Raw genomic sequence first — 15,845 nt, 5'->3', positions numbered from 1 at the left:
GACGAGTTCAGCACAGCTGTTAACTGAAAGCCTGAATTCCAGGTGACTCTACCTCATAAAACGTCATAGTTTTGACTCATACCTTGTGTTCTATTCTGGGTTTTTTTTGTTTTGTAGTGCTATCCAGTACTCGTGTACAGTGTTGTTCAAGTTGTAAACTGGAATTAAGCTGGGTTGTGATTGGCCAGTCCTGCTGCTGAGCTCAGAATAAAGAATAAAGACGTGCTTTTCTCAGTTTGTCAGTATATAGAGGTTATCTGACACTCTGCACGTTTCTATAGTGTTTATGACACGACTGCAGTTTCCACTTCAGCATTTTTCCTCCTCTATTTCCTGCACCTCATTATTTTTGGACTGGTTTCCTTGTGGCTCTCTAAGAAGGGGGCGGAGTCTCACCTGAGGAGCTGAGTATAAAAACCTGAGCTGGAAACATTCCACCAGAGCTGAACACCTGAGAGAGGAGAAGAAGATGGGCAACTGGATAGTCAACCATGGACTGGACACCTTTATATTGGTAAGAACGGATGGATGGAAAAGCTTAGTTATTTTTTACCTATATGTGCTTATTATGCATATATTTAAATTTATATTTATAATTTATAAGTCAGTCGATTGATTAAAAAAATTAAGTAATCCCACAATTTGTGATATTTGCAATTAAGCACGATTAATCACATTTTTCCTCTGTAAAACTTTTAACAATGGATATGTAAATGCAGAACAAAAGAATTAATGTGAAATAAACAGTGCTTTTTTATATGCAAATCTTTGTTTCATAAAAAAATATAAACTTTTTTTACTTTGAGCACTGAGAGCTCAGTTCATTTTGTGAGCTTTAAGTATCAGTTGCAAATATTAATGTAAAATATGAAAAAATTGAAGATTAAGAAAATAAATGTGTTAACGTCACTAAATATCAGAAACATGTTGTAAATACCATAAACTACAGCATAACGATTTTTATATATTTTTTTATATATAATAATAATAATAAAGTTTAGTTTAGAAGGTAGATTACTTTAAATTTATGCTGATATACTTGCACACACATAAATACACACAGCCGCTGGCATGCTTCCTTCTCAAGTTGTAGAATGTGGAATATGGAGCTAGTGTTTTTTTTCTTTATTAACGCTCACTTATTTCATTTACTTTTTGATCACGATTTTAACCATGAATAATAACTGAATATTGTTGTGATTAAGTGCAATTAATTTTGCAATAATTTAAGCGATTGACGCCACTAATATAAATCTCATTTTATTTTGCCAATCCAATGCTAATTATTTTATTTACACTTAAATTTATGTTATAAAATGCTTATTGACTTACTGACCACACTAATGCTTTAAATTAATGTGATTATTACAGCTATAATTGTAAACATTACCTAATATTTTTCTCATTTCTATGTGCATTAAACGAATATTAACAAAATATTTTGTTTGTAGGTGGTCTGGATGGGCATCAATATATTTCTGTTTGTTCACTTCTATTTGTTCTACGATCTCGGCCCTCAGTTCTTCTACACTCGTCAGCTGCTGGGGGTGAGCATCTCATTTCCTGTGAATCAACTGAAAGAGTTTGGTGTCAAAAAATAATATTCTTCTATAAGCCATCACAATAAGGAAACCTGCATAGATCCACCCTGCTCCACCCCTCAACTGTCAACTCCCAACAGTGCCACACCTACTAGATAAGTTGCAGAAATGCCGTTTCACTTCAGCAACTCACAGTGCACAGCAGGATTAGCCAGCAGACTTTGTCTGAGGGAGGGATCTGTAACTACTGTCCGTGGCAAGTCTTTCAAATAAAGAGTTTTGGGTACCACTTCAAAATAAGACTACCTTTATAAAGGTTTTATAAATGGTTTATAAAGGAGATTATTATTTTGTATTATTAGGCTGCAAATACTTTAAAACATTAATAAGTAGTTAATAAATAAATACATTTATATTAATAAAAAATGACAACAGTGAGTTAAAAATGGCAAAGTAGTGATTCTACACTCATTTATACTGTCAAACCTCAGATCTTTCTAGATACTGATCTTACTTTGTGTTTTCCATCAATCAGCATTAAACATGTCATATTAATATATTTGTAAGTATGTTTAACTCTTTACTATAAATTAAATGACTCAAGTTGAATTAAATGACTATGCAAACAACCAATCACTGTTGCCTTTTTAATTGATGTGTTGTAATTGCTTACCAATAGTTGTTAGGCATTTACAACCTAATCAATAATACTTAATAATCTAATTTATAAACCATTTATAAGGGTAGTCTTATTTTAAAGTGGTACCGAGTTTTGTGCTCCTATCGCAGTTAAGGAATAACTAGCTTGTTTGTGTTTTGCCGTTTAGCACAACATTTACTAACACTAATGTGTGGTAAATGCTCAGCATGAACATGAGGCTTGGCCAGCAACAGCTTCTTTGCATAAAAGAAGACAGAGCCCTTAAAAGGCTCATTTTAAAAGGGATTGAAGCTGGTTCATATACCTGTCCCTATACTCCTATCTTGTGTAAAAGAGGTATAATATGTCCTACTTTATGTTTATGGATGTAACATGAAAAAATGAGTTTGAAATGCACTTTTATTAATGTAAAACCAGTATTAAATTAAATTAATCTGTTGTTTTTTAGTCTGCGCTGGCCTGGGCTCGAGCTCCTGCTGCCGTCCTCAACTTTAACTGCATGCTCATCCTTCTGCCCGTCTGCCGAAACCTGCTGTCTCTGATCCGCGGATCATTTGTGGTGAGCTGATAAAATAATACACAATCAGATGTGTGTGTGTGTGTATGGGCCTCTGTGGGTGGGTAGGTAGGTGTGTGTGATTGTGAGCACAAGTGCATGTTGCTCTGTTTGACCTATGAGAAGGAATGCAGTCTGATAACATTTCTTTTTTAAAGTAAAACTCCGTCTTCTGTTGGTATTTCAGTGCTGTGGACGAACTATGCGGAAACAGCTGGACAAAAACCTCTCTTTCCACAAGCTGGTGGCCTACATGATCGCCTTAATGACCGGTAAACACTGTAAACCTGTCCCAGATAGATATATGAGCGGAAACAGCGGCTTAGTCACGCTTTTATAGAGTTCAGAGCATTTACCTGAACACCTGACTCACACATCATACAGTAATTACCATCACAGGTGTCAGAAGTACACACGGCCATTACATTTACATTACATTACATTTACATTACATTACATTTGGCAGACGCTTTTGTCCAAAGCGACTTACAATAGTGAAGTACAAAGGTAATGGAAGTTAAAGGTAAAAACATCTTTAGACAGGGTTTAAAAGAGGTCAAAGGGGAATAATAGGATAGAGGAGTGAAGGAGGGGAAGAAGGAAATGAGGTTAGAAGTAGTTAGTGTGTTAGAGAGTAAGTACCTATACTTCAATTAGAAAAAACTGCTGGTGCAGTATGATTTATATATTTACTCAGGTGTATAAGTGTAAAAGTATACACTCTAAAATGTACTTAAAGTAAAAGTAATTTTTTTTTTTACAGAATTACATTTATTAGATAAATGCACAATTACAATGAACTTTTCCACTCTTGTTTAACTGTGTGGGTTTTCATTCCAGGTATTTACTTTAGTTTTAAGAGACTAGTATTTACCAGAAACTGTTTATCAGAAAATATATATAAATATAATATAATAAACTATTTATTTACTTATTATAACCTTATTAATGAGTTATCTGTTCAGTTAAAATCATATAGTTACGAATCTGTTACTTAATACCTCAAAAATACAGTAACACAGTACTTCTGATTTCTACAGTAAAGACATTTCCTCCTCCGCTGTGATTTATAGTGTAGTTATCAGTTACAGACAGTGTGTAAATAGTGTCAGGATCTTTCTGGGTCGCAGTAGCGGGAAGCAGAGGATAAAACATTTTCCCGTATTTTGCTAAATATTTACTCAGGGTGGACTTTATCAGTTCTTGTGGATATTCTGTCCTCTGTGTTAAATTTCTGAAGGAGTTTATTTAATAGCAGGGTTATTTCCTCAAACAATCATGTCACCTTTAATGTGAAGCATACTTACACACATACACACATACACATTTATATTAAATATAGATATGTTAAGTATATATTAAGCATTGTCCCAGGGTATGCACCTGAATTTCATTGACTATAATACAAATTGACAAAAATAGAATTTCTTGTTCTAGATGATTCTGCCAGTGAAAGTTTATTACACATGCTTTATTGCTTTAGTGCAGGAACAATTATACAAAGCTGCTGGTTTCTACTGGTCTAGTAAAGGCCAAACAAAAGCCAACCCTGGTCTTACAGTGGTTAAGTGATTAAGTGATTGATTTTAGGGCAGTACTATAAACCATTGTGATTTTTGTGAGTTTTTATGGTGAAAAGAGCATCACACATTATTACATATTGCATGGTTGCACCCTTTGCCCTCATTGTGCACCCCTTTATTAAGGTTTTATGAAAGTGCACAATTGTTGCACAAAGCCAACGACTCGGTTCTAATACATCAGCTCACAGACGCAGCTTTGTGCTGATCCACATCACCCTAGGAGTGATGAGGGGAAAGAGCGCCATCTACTGTACCCACTGTACCCAAGGCCAATTGTGCTCTCTCAGGGCTCTGGCAGCTGATGGCAAGCTAAATGACTGGGATTTGAACCAGTAGTTTATTGATTTTTATTAATTTGTATTCAAAAAAACATTTGTAAGGCAGTTCCTATCAGTCATTGTCACTATAGACTGACACTCTGTGTCATATAGTATAGAAAACCCTGCTCTGTGTGTGTTAAATTTCTAATTGTTTAAAAAGGTAATATTAAAGTTTAATTCTCCTTGTTTTTAATCTTTTAGCGGTTCACACTGTGGCCCATTTGCTGAATGTGGAGTGGTTCATTAACAGCCGACACGGGCGATACGGTTTCCTCGCCGGTAACCTCTCTGCGCTCGAAGATGACGAGGATGATCATGAAACGTTTCTAAACCCGGTCCAGTCTGACAGCACAGTGAGTTCCACCTCTTTAAACGTTCCAAGCATCTCAAAGTTATTTAAAATATATACTACATAGTGTAAATGTGCCAGTGTTAAAACATAATATAGTATACTTTCATAGCCCTTGCTGATGTTTGCAGTTCTATCCATTAAAACCCAGTGTGCTATCTACAGTATAATACCTGTATTTTTAATATAACTATTGTAATTATTCTGATTATTGAATTGGCAACACTTCTGCCTTCTTTTTTTTTCACCAGACCCCAACCATATTTGCGTTCACCACCATCGCTGGCCTCACAGGAGTTGTGATCACTCTGGCTCTCATCCTCATCATCACGTCATCGATGGAAGTCATCCGGAGAAGTTATTTTGAGGTCTTCTGGTACACCCATCACCTCTTCATCGTTTTCTTCGCAGGCCTGGTCTTCCATGGTTATGGGTGAGTCACTGATAACACTGGCACTGTTTAAATTGACCTGCTGTAAAAGTTCTGCCAAAAACATTATTACAACGTTATTACCTCTGAAACAGGCGCATTGTGCGAAGCCAGGTGACCACTGACCCACCTCACAACACCACCTTCTGCAAAGATCAGCCAGAGAACTGGGGGAAGATTCCTGAGTGTCCTATTCCTCAGTTTGCTGGAGGCTTTCCTCAGGTAAGAATTCCTCAAGCACACAATCATTAACAAAATGATAACATCCAAAATTTGATAGTTGAAATGTAGAGCTCTAAGGCTTTTAAATATACTGTATCTGCAAAAATAGCAAAAATCCCTACACCTAAACCCTAAACACATCTGTTTACCTGTGCTTTCCATACTGTGTAACTTTCTCTGCTTTGCACATTGTTAATATTGCTTTTTGTTCTTTTTGTTCTTGCTTTTTTATTACATGAATATTACTTTAATTATAATGTCTTGTATTTTCTTTTCTTTTTTCATTTTCTTTTAACACTGTTCTTAAACTATTTTCTTGAATTTTTAATTTGACTTCTCTTTGTTTTAATCATGTTTAAATCATGATTTATTCTTATCTTTTTCTTTTATTTCCATTTTTATTGTTACATGTTTTTGTAATTTGACTTCTCTGTGTATTTTCTAATTTGGAATGCACTTTGAATGATCATTGCGTATTAAAGGTGCTATATAAATTAACTTGCCTTGCCTTACACTTGCATACACCTTTTCTTTCTCTTCCTTTCTCTTCTTTATTTTCTTGCTTCACAATTGCTCAAGTTTCATATTTTGCCGGCTGCAGGAATTACAAACTTGGCTGGCTGGTTGGCTAATTTAAAGGGGTGCTTACACAGTTTGTTGTTGCATTTAATTCATAATCAGTCGTTGTCTGGGGGCCCCGGGGTCAGCTCGGGGGCCCTAGGCAATTGATTGGTTTGCTTGCCGTGTTGCAACTGACCTGGATGCACCCTCTCTCAAAGTCTGTAAACTGGGAAAAATGTCTTTAAGTACATCATAAAGAATTATACAGCACTCTACGATCTCTCACCAAGAGGGACACTACCCAAAGCCCTTTCTTAAGCCCTATCCAGATGGGATTATTTTTTCAGGGGGTTCTGGGGTAATTTTCTCTTTTATGGTGGTTTTTATCCTCTGTGATTTTATTCTCATCCGGAACGATCATGAACGTGTTTTTCTCAGACATCCTCTGAGAAAATTACAGGCTAAATTATTTACTGTGTTTCTCTGAACTCCGTGCTCCTCTGGTCATTTTAGTCTCGGACGCACATCTCTGAATTTCGTCTCATTGCGTTTAATAACATTTTCCATGGAGATCCATGTTAAAAACACAACAGAGAGTGGAAATGGAGGAGCTACTGAACGTGATGATGTCATGTGACCGAGAAAGCTGAGAACAAACTCACTGGTCCTCTTGTTTTTTCAATTGCAGTCCGAATGAAGGAGTTTTATCACTAAAAAATTTTCACAGACGTCCGCCTGGGAAATTAATTTTATCCTAATACAGCTTTACACCCTCTGTGGTAAAAAAGAAAAAGTTATTTATTTGCACACATTTGCCTGAGACCAATTTAACAGCAATCTGGGGTCATTTAGTGTATTTGTGTGCCTAATTAACTGATTTTTTGTAAAATTGTATTTTTTGTTGCATAATCCTTGTTATCTTTCACAGACCTGGATGTGGGTGATTGGCCCCATGGTGATCTATCTGTGTGAAAGGTTGCTTCGCTTCGTCCGCTACCTGCAGACTGTGAGATATAAAAAGGTAGGGCCTCGTTTATGATTCAGCCTGATAATGTGAACGTAGTTTTAACAAAAGGAAATACAGTATTTCTCACAGTTATCTTATATAGAGTAACAGCTCACTTATCTTCACGTTTAGATTGTGATGCACCCGTCCAAAGTCCTGGAGCTGCAGCTGCTGAAGTCTGGTTTTAAAATGGATGTTGGACAGTATGTGTTTCTAAACTGTCCTGAAATCTCCCAACTGGAGTGGCACCCGTTTACAATGACGTCAGCGCCCGAGGAGGACTTCTTCACTGTTCACATCCGCAGTGCCGGAGACTGGACAGACAGACTCATCAAGATGGTGGAAAACTTACCGGAAGGGAGCCAAGGACCCAAGTAAGATTTTAAAAATTTTAAATATATTGAACATACAGTATGATTTGAGGATCTCAAGTTTTAATATCGTGTCATGCTGCTTTGGCATCAGCAGCCGGAGTCAGAGAGACACAATTGGCCGTTCTATTTCTTTCTGGGTGGGTACAGTAGGTGGTGCTCTCTTGCAACATGACTTCTATTGTGATGATGATGATGTTCAGCATAGGCGTCTGTTAGCTTTAATCTGTCAGAGCTGGGAATCTGTCGCTTTCCTCAGAGTTACGACTGTGAAAAGGTAAAAAGAGGCGGAGTCTAACTTCACATGTATCAGAGGAGGCATGTGTTGGTCATGTCCTCACCCTCAGAGTGTTGGGGGCCTTACTATGGAATAGAGAAGTTCATATGAATGAGGATTGCATAATTGGCCTTCCAAATTGAGGAAAAATTGCGTAAAAATTGAGAAATAATGTATTTTAAAAAGTATACTGAATACAGTTCCATTTATAAAATCCTACAATTTCTTTTTTCTCTTTTAGAATGGGCGTAGACGGTCCATTTGGCACTGCCAGCGAGGACGTGTTTGATTATGAGGTCAGCATGCTGGTGGGCGCTGGGATTGGAGTGACCCCCTTCGCCTCCATCTTGAAGTCAATCTGGTACAAGTTCAAAGATTCCAACCCCAAACTGCGCACCAGAAAGGTAAGGATGTTAAAGATTGCCAAAAGCAACCAAAAAAAATTTTATAACCTATTTTATATCTAAAAAACTTTACTTTCTGGGCTGTTACAAAAGAAATTAGATCTTGAGATTGTTATACACTCATCCTTAAAGACGTAGTTGGACCTACAAGCAAGTGTCAGATTGTAGTGCTATTCAGATAGAAGATAAATGTTACCAGAGACAATAAATGATTGAAATTTTACACTCATATGGCAACTATTGGTCATATTTATTGAGCTACATATACAGTAATAGTGTGTAATGCATATGCAAAATATGCATTAATAACACCATTTTTCTCTAGATTGTGCAGTAGGGGTATAGGAGTGTTAAAAGAGCATCCAATAGAATAGCATCCAACACATTTTCTATAATAAGGGATAGATCTGGAGATACAGCAGCTGAACATGGTATAATATCTGTAGTATCTTCAAGACTAGTAGGGCCACTGGTTGTAGGACCTCATTAAAGGAGAACTCTAGTGTAAAATTGACTTTTGCTGCAGTAAAACATGATAAAGAGTACTAACTTTTGTTGAATAGCACACCTCCGCTCTTCTATAGCTTTCTGAAATGTTGTGCTTTTTGCCCAGCACATATTTTGTTGTTGTTGTTTTTTCCACCGTTATCCAGCTAGAAGTAGCTCCACAATTCCTTGCTAGTATCTGGAGAATGGTGACATTTAAAACGAGGCATTCATAACTTAAAAAGTGCACAAGAAGCTCATTAAAAAACACTGTTTACATCCTATAACACTACTAGCTTCAGCTCCGAGCGCCGCCATCACTGTACTGATAATGACAGACATATATACATAGACTCCGCATAGCCTGCCGCCTGCTGTAGCAGCCAGTGCTCAGTGCATTTATTTACTCTGAGGAAGGTGTTTAATACACCTATAATAATCACAACTCGACCAATTTTCACACGGTTTGGTTTTTTACAATTATTATTTGTTATAATAATTAATATTCCATACCATATGTCTGTCTTTGTTAAAGAACATAATACAAAGTATTTCAACATTTTGTTAATTACTACATCTCTGCTGCATATAACAAACCAAAACGTGTGAAAATCAGGTAAAATTGGTAGAGTTGCTACGCTAGGAGGCTAGGAGGCTATTTGGAGTCTATGTATATATGTCTGTCATTATTAGTACAGTGATGAAGGCTCCCGGAGCTGAAAGCTAGCGGAAAGGGATATAAACAGTGTTTTTAATAAACTTCTTCTGCAGTTTTTAAGTTATTAATGTCTCGTTTTAAATGTCAGAGCTCTCCGGATTCTTGCAAGGAAGTTTGGAGCTACTTTGAGCCTGAATAAGGATGTAAAAAGCGAATTATCAGGGCAAATTATGCCCAGATGTGCCCATTGTACAGAGTGCTGGACAAAAAGCATAAAATGACTGTATCTCAGAAAGCTGCAGGAGAACAGAGGTGTGCAATTCAATAAATGTATGTACTTTTTTATCTTGTTTTAGTCCATTTTAGACCAGTTCTCCTTAACATAACATAATGTTGGTCTTTCAAAGCCCCTGTAATGAATACCAAAGGTAAGGCATTGCATGAATTTGCACCACACACCATGAGACACTGTGCCTTCTGGATGGTTAAAAAAAAATCATTGTCCTTGGTGCTGACCTTGCTTATTTATTTATATACAGATTTACTTCTACTGGTTGTGCCGGGAGACGCACGCCTTCGAGTGGTTTGCGGATCTGCTGCAGGTACTTGAGAAGGAAATGGAGGAGAGAGGCATGAGGGACTTCCTGATATACAAACTCTACCTCACTGGGTGGGATCATACTCATGTAAGTTCACTGTACATTCTGAGCCTGTTTACACCTGGCATTAACATGTGGTTTATATCTGGATAGTATCTGGATCTACTTTTCACTGGATTCTGTTCACACTTGTCACCCGGTTTCTATAAGCAACGGTTTCACATTAGATATGTCCTGATCTGGGAGACTGAAAACTGTGGGCTCGAAAAACTAAATTAAGGTGCTAGAGTTAAACCAATTTATAACTTAGTTACAAGTTCAAGTTTAATAAAAACTTGTTTTACACTCATTAATGAGTTTTCCTTTTTAATAATGCATCTACACTACCAGTCAAAAGTTCGGGGACCTTTTTTATTATTTTTAACTGTTCTGCATTGTACTATACTAAAGCCTATGAAGAATATGGATGAATATATGGAATTATTTGGATAGAAAATGGTTAAACAAACCTAAATATGTTTCATATTTTGGATTCTTCAAAGCACCCAGATAGCAAAAAGCATTCTGGCCGGATCCGGGCCGAGTCTATCACAAGTTCCGCGCCGGATCCGTAAAACGGTTCTGGGCCGGGGTCCAGATGCACAACGGGCCAAAACCGTCACGGATCCGTTTTACGGAGTCAAAAAGATACTAGGCCAGCACCAGTCCAGACCAAGCGTTTCAGGTGTTCCTTTAGACCGAATATGGGCCGGATCCGCGCCGGATCCGCTTACCGTTACACTCGCTGGAACAGGTCCGTTACAGATCTGGATCAGCCCCGGATTAGTTCCGTATTAGCTACGGCCAAGCCACGGCCTTTTCACGTTCCCCAGCCTACTTATTAATGATTATAATGACATATTTCAAAATAAAAGTAGTAAAGAAAGAGCACTAAGCTATTTTACTTCTTTTTTACATTGATAAATTAAAAGAGTTTAATACAGTACATTAAATTACAAATGCAATATTTAAATAATATAATAAAAAAACATTAGTTGTAAATGCAATCCTTAATTAGGTTAGCTAAATGAAATACAATAATTATAAATGCAATACTTAATTAAGCTAATTAAATAAAATACCATAACTTATATATGCAATACTTAATTAAGCTAATTAATGAAAGTACCATCAGTTATAAATGCAATACTTAATTAAGCTAATTAAATAAAATACCATCACTTATAAATGCAATACTTAATTAAGCTAATTATATAAAATATCATCACTTATAAATGCAATATTAATTAAGCTAATTCAATAAAATACCATCACTTATAAATGCAATACTTAAGCTAATTAAAATAAAATACCATCAGTTATAAATGCAATACTTAAGCTAATTAAAATAAAATACCATCACTTATAAATGCAATACTTAAGCTAATTAAAATAAAATACCATCACTTATAAATGCAATACTTAAGCTAATTAAAATAAAATACCATCACTTATAAATGCAATACTTAAGCTAATTAAATAAAATACCATCAGTTATAAATGCAATACTTAATTAAGCTACTTAAATAAAATTTGATTTCAATTAAACAATTTATAAATCAACAGGCATTAATACAATTATTTTAATAATAAAACCATTTTTAATTCACATAATATAAACATGCAGACACAGACGTTTTTTGCAGCCAGCTGTGCCTCCACTGATGAGAGCATTCTTGGACACTTAACACCACTACAGTGCAGCCTATAAAAAGACAAAATAAGAAAATATTTTATTTCAGAAACAGCAGAAAAGAAGTGGCTAGAAATGAATATAGCGTACTAAAATGACAAGTGTTTTTCATTTGACCAAATTTCTAAAAGATATATAAATGTCACAGCTGTATTTAATAGGGGCCAGCTAATTTTCATTTATACCATTTCACATAATAAATAATTACCATTTTACTGGAATTATGCACCCAAAATTAAAAGAAAGATAAATAAAAAGTGCACTTATAGCTTTGGGGTGCATTTCCCAAAGGCTAAGAACTTTGTTAACTCGTACTTAAAATTATATTGTATTTTATTTACAATAGAATATAAGGATTCAAGGAGATTTTATTGTCATTCGCATCACATGTGGTACATGAGGTGGAACGAAATTGTGATCTCACGATCCAGTTTTACACCCAAAGAGCTGTTATTAATAGATATATAGATAAAAAAAGAATACAATAAAAGAAATAGAATATACAAAATAGATAGATAAATATCCCAAGAATAAAAAAAATAAATAGAGAGTAGAAGGTTCAGCAACATGAAGTCCAGAGTGCAAGTGTGCTATAGCAGCATGATAATGTGAATTAGAGCAGTGGAGATAAAGTGTCTCAGTGCAAGTAAAGTGACCATGTTGGTAAACAGTAAACAGTAATTTGTCCTTGGTGTCAGTGCAGTGTGTTTGTTAAGTGGAGTTTAAGAGTCTTACAGCTTCCGGAATGAATAAGTCAGCGGTTTTTGATAAATGCATTTGTTGTTGCAGTTGTAATTGTGTTTTTGCTAATAAAGCGGCCAGGTGATAAATGTTCAGGTTAACCCTCAAGCCCCCTTCAAATTTTGCACCCTCTGGACACGTTTGTGGTAAAAATGTACAAGCACCTAAAAAATGCTCTTAAATCATTATACATCAATATTTTTTTTTTTTACATAAATAAACTTTTTTTTTTCATAAAATCACTTAATCAACTTCCGTTCTACCCAAAACTACCAAACATTAAATAATTTTCAGGATTTTAACCCTTTAAATGACAGTTTAAATTGTTGTATTTTGGCAATGTCTTGGACATGTAAAAGATTAGCAACAAAATTGATTTGATTGCATTATTATTTTTTTACGTAGTGCCAGATTTAAATTTTGCACCCTCTGGACACCTTTGTTGCCAAAAATGTACATGCACAAAATCAGCAATAAAATACTCATATACATTTTTTTTTGCTATTTTTTCATAAATCACTTAATCAAATCCAGCCCTGATCAAAATGATCAAATATTTAATATATTCCAGGATTTTAACCCTTTAATTGACAGTTTAATTACATTCATGATTAATTATTCATTAAAAACCCCCACAAAAGTTGTACTATTTCTCATATAATAAATATTAGATGTATGGGGCATTGGTAGAATTTTTTTATGTAGTGTCAAATACTCCCTCTGAACACCTTCGTGGCCAAAAATGCCCCATTGACTTCCATTGAAAACACATTTTTTTATCTCACTGTAATTACTGTATAAAATTATTAAACAGTTATTTAAATGGTTAAAATCCTGATTTATGAAAAAAAGCAAAACAATATTGATGTATAATGATTTAAGAGCAGTTTGTAGTTGTGTGTACATTTTTGCCATGAACATGTCCAGAGAGTGCAAAATGCGTCCAGAGAGTATGAATGACTTGAGAGTAAAAGTCATTAGATTTCAAAAATTTAATGAAAAAGCAGGTTTTCTGCAAAAATGCATTCCCCTGGCTGCAACATAGCCAAAAAGATCACCAAATGAAAAAAAAGTTGAGTCAGTACATCAGTAGGTGGGCCCATTACATTCTCATTGAAGGCTAATGCATCCAAAATTGATTTAAATGCTATTCTCAGTGGGCCCTGTTTCTTTTCAAAATAGATATTAAAGTCACCAACAATGATAACTCTGTCAGAGTTGAGAGCTACTGCAGCTAAAAAATATACTGAATTTCTTAGTGAATTTTGCATATGGTCCTGGAGGACGATAGTTATCAGCAGGAATGAATGTTGGGTTTTGGTGGCAGTAGATGGGCCTGCGACTATAAGGTTAAACAGTTCAAATGACTTAGCTTCAAACTCTGTATTTTGATTTATTCCTATAACTGACGACTACACCACCACCCTGACCAGTCCTGCATGGGTGGATGAAATAGCTAGAACCTGGGGGGAGTGGACTCATTTAGAGCTAAATATCCATCAGTTTTAACCCATGTCTCATAGAGAGTGCATTGTCAATGATAATTTAACCTACAGTAACTGATTTAGGTGCCAGCGATCTTATATTTAACAGCCCCGATTTAATGTGGTTGTTGCTGTAACTCAGAAGGACAGACGAGTTTGTATTAATTCTAATGGAGTTGTTAAAACAGATTTTCCAGCTATTTTGATAACGTGTTTTATTTACACTATTATGAAGAATTGACATACAAATAGTACAAGCAGAAATACCAGCAAACAAACCTACTTGGCTGGTGTGACTGGGTAGAGACAGTCAGTCTCAGCGTAGCACCGCCTCGATGTTCACAGAGAGAAGCCTGTCTCTGTGGAACGGGGCCGGTCGCTCCCGAAAGCTCATCCCCACGTGGAGGGCGATGGTGCCGGGGTTCCTGCTTTGGCAATGCGCCCCAGGGAGCCGCTTGCCGACTACCAGCATGCAAGCATCTGGAAGACATGAAATTGTGCCATTACTCTTAGATACTTTTAAATGTCTAACAATTGAATCTCCTATAATGAGAGTACCGCCCTTGGTAGTTTTCCTCTGTGCTGGGGGAGGCAAGGGCTGAGGACCTCTAACCATTTTGCGGATACCAAATCCTGCTGAGAAAGTTGTAAATTAAATAAATTATTTAAAAAAAATCATAAATTGTGATTTCCGGATTTTTATTATGTCTCTCACGGTGGACATGCACCAAAGATGAAAATTTCAGACCCCTCAATGATTTATAAGTGAGAGAACTTGCAAAGTCGCAGGGTGTTCATTTTCCTCACTGTATATATGTGTGCCTCTAGGTCAACTCAGTTCCACAGAGTTCCACCATGTACCACCTAACTGCCCACTGATTTTATGCTACAGGTGGTTTCCTGCAGACAACTGGTGATGGTCACGGTCTTAGCAAGTGTGCAGACTCCAAGTCTGTGCATTCTGTAACCCAGTTGTTACTGCACCATACACACACTTATATGGAATTCCCAAGGAAATACAGGATTTACAGGAATTGCAAAGGGGAGGAGTCAACAAAGACGCTCTTTGAACTTTTTGCAAAGCTCTATGGGAAACACTTGAAGAACTGGCTCGTTCTTTTCTCACGTCATGCGTTAGTTTGTTTGTTATTCGCTAAGATTGATCACTTTCAGGAAAAACACCCCTGTCCTATTTAGTGTGTCATGGTGACCATGTGTAATTACAGTGAGTCTGGAGAAATCCTGCAGTAGTTCTCTCCAGCTTAAAAAAAAGCAAAACATTTAAAACTGTTATTTTTAGTTTTCTAGTCAGGAATAGACAACTGATTAGGAATTATTTTAGTTCAAAAGGTGGCAATCATTTAAGATAAAGCAAAGGGATGAAAAGTAATGAAGTATTAGTACTTGGTTACTTTACTCAAGGGTATAGAGTTAGCACGGACACCAATATCCAGTGATTTTTTAAATGGTCCCCGCCAACAATTTGATTTGATAATTTGAACCTCGATCTGATAACGCCTGATGTAATTGTTATTATACGTAACAACACAAATGTTTTAAAAGGAAAGAAATGTATATTTCTTACCTTAACTACTCTATGTATAATGTCACTGCTCAGTGCATCAAGTACTGTTAGGATCCAGGCTGATCCTGCGAGGGGGAGATGCAGCAAGCGCAGACAGAAAACAAAACACAAACTTAAAAGCTATTCTGAACTTCAAAATCACTGTTTCACTCCATTGAGGTGTAATACACTGAATAATATTCCTCTCATGTCTGATCTGACCTCCACGGTGTTGAAACGAGGCTGAGAAAGTTCTGATAGCAGGGCACGCAAATACTTACATAGCCTTGTTTTAACACA

The 15,845-nt window shown here is 36.1% G+C and overlaps 1 protein-coding gene and 1 long non-coding RNA gene across 5 annotated transcripts in view; one reads left to right on the top strand and one right to left on the bottom strand.

Annotated features, from left to right (window-relative positions):
- Positions 1-420: 420 nt before the first annotated feature.
- Positions 421-15,845, top strand: part of nox1 (NADPH oxidase 1) — a 20,971-nt gene continuing 5,546 nt past the window's right edge. Inside the window, exons 1-11 of the mRNA XM_007248761.4 lie at positions 421-514; positions 1,452-1,547; positions 2,651-2,761; positions 2,946-3,030; positions 4,863-5,014; positions 5,262-5,443; positions 5,536-5,662; positions 7,152-7,244; positions 7,362-7,603; positions 8,119-8,281; positions 9,965-10,111. Of these exons, the coding sequence (XP_007248823.2) occupies positions 470-514; positions 1,452-1,547; positions 2,651-2,761; positions 2,946-3,030; positions 4,863-5,014; positions 5,262-5,443; positions 5,536-5,662; positions 7,152-7,244; positions 7,362-7,603; positions 8,119-8,281; positions 9,965-10,111 (1,443 nt within the window). The 5' untranslated portion in view covers positions 421-469. The remainder of the gene's footprint in view (positions 515-1,451; positions 1,548-2,650; positions 2,762-2,945; positions 3,031-4,862; positions 5,015-5,261; positions 5,444-5,535; positions 5,663-7,151; positions 7,245-7,361; positions 7,604-8,118; positions 8,282-9,964; positions 10,112-15,845) is intronic.
- The window catches only part of LOC111193244 (uncharacterized), a 6,581-nt gene continuing 1,300 nt past the window's right edge, over positions 10,565-15,845 (bottom strand). For 3 of the 4 annotated variants that reach the window (XR_007440904.1, XR_007440907.1, XR_007440905.1), the window contains 3 exons: positions 15,567-15,631; positions 14,265-14,617; positions 10,565-11,768 (listed from right to left, as the gene is read on the bottom strand). This is a non-coding gene — a long non-coding RNA (uncharacterized LOC111193244). The remainder of the gene's footprint in view (positions 11,769-14,264; positions 14,618-15,566; positions 15,632-15,845) is intronic. The other variant, XR_007440906.1, reaches the window with a different exon arrangement.

This window comes from Astyanax mexicanus, chromosome 10 (genome assembly GCF_023375975.1).
Source record: "Astyanax mexicanus isolate ESR-SI-001 chromosome 10, AstMex3_surface, whole genome shotgun sequence".
NCBI lineage: Eukaryota > Metazoa > Chordata > Actinopteri > Characiformes > Acestrorhamphidae > Astyanax > Astyanax mexicanus.
This window is presented reverse-complemented; position numbering and strand designations above follow the sequence as displayed.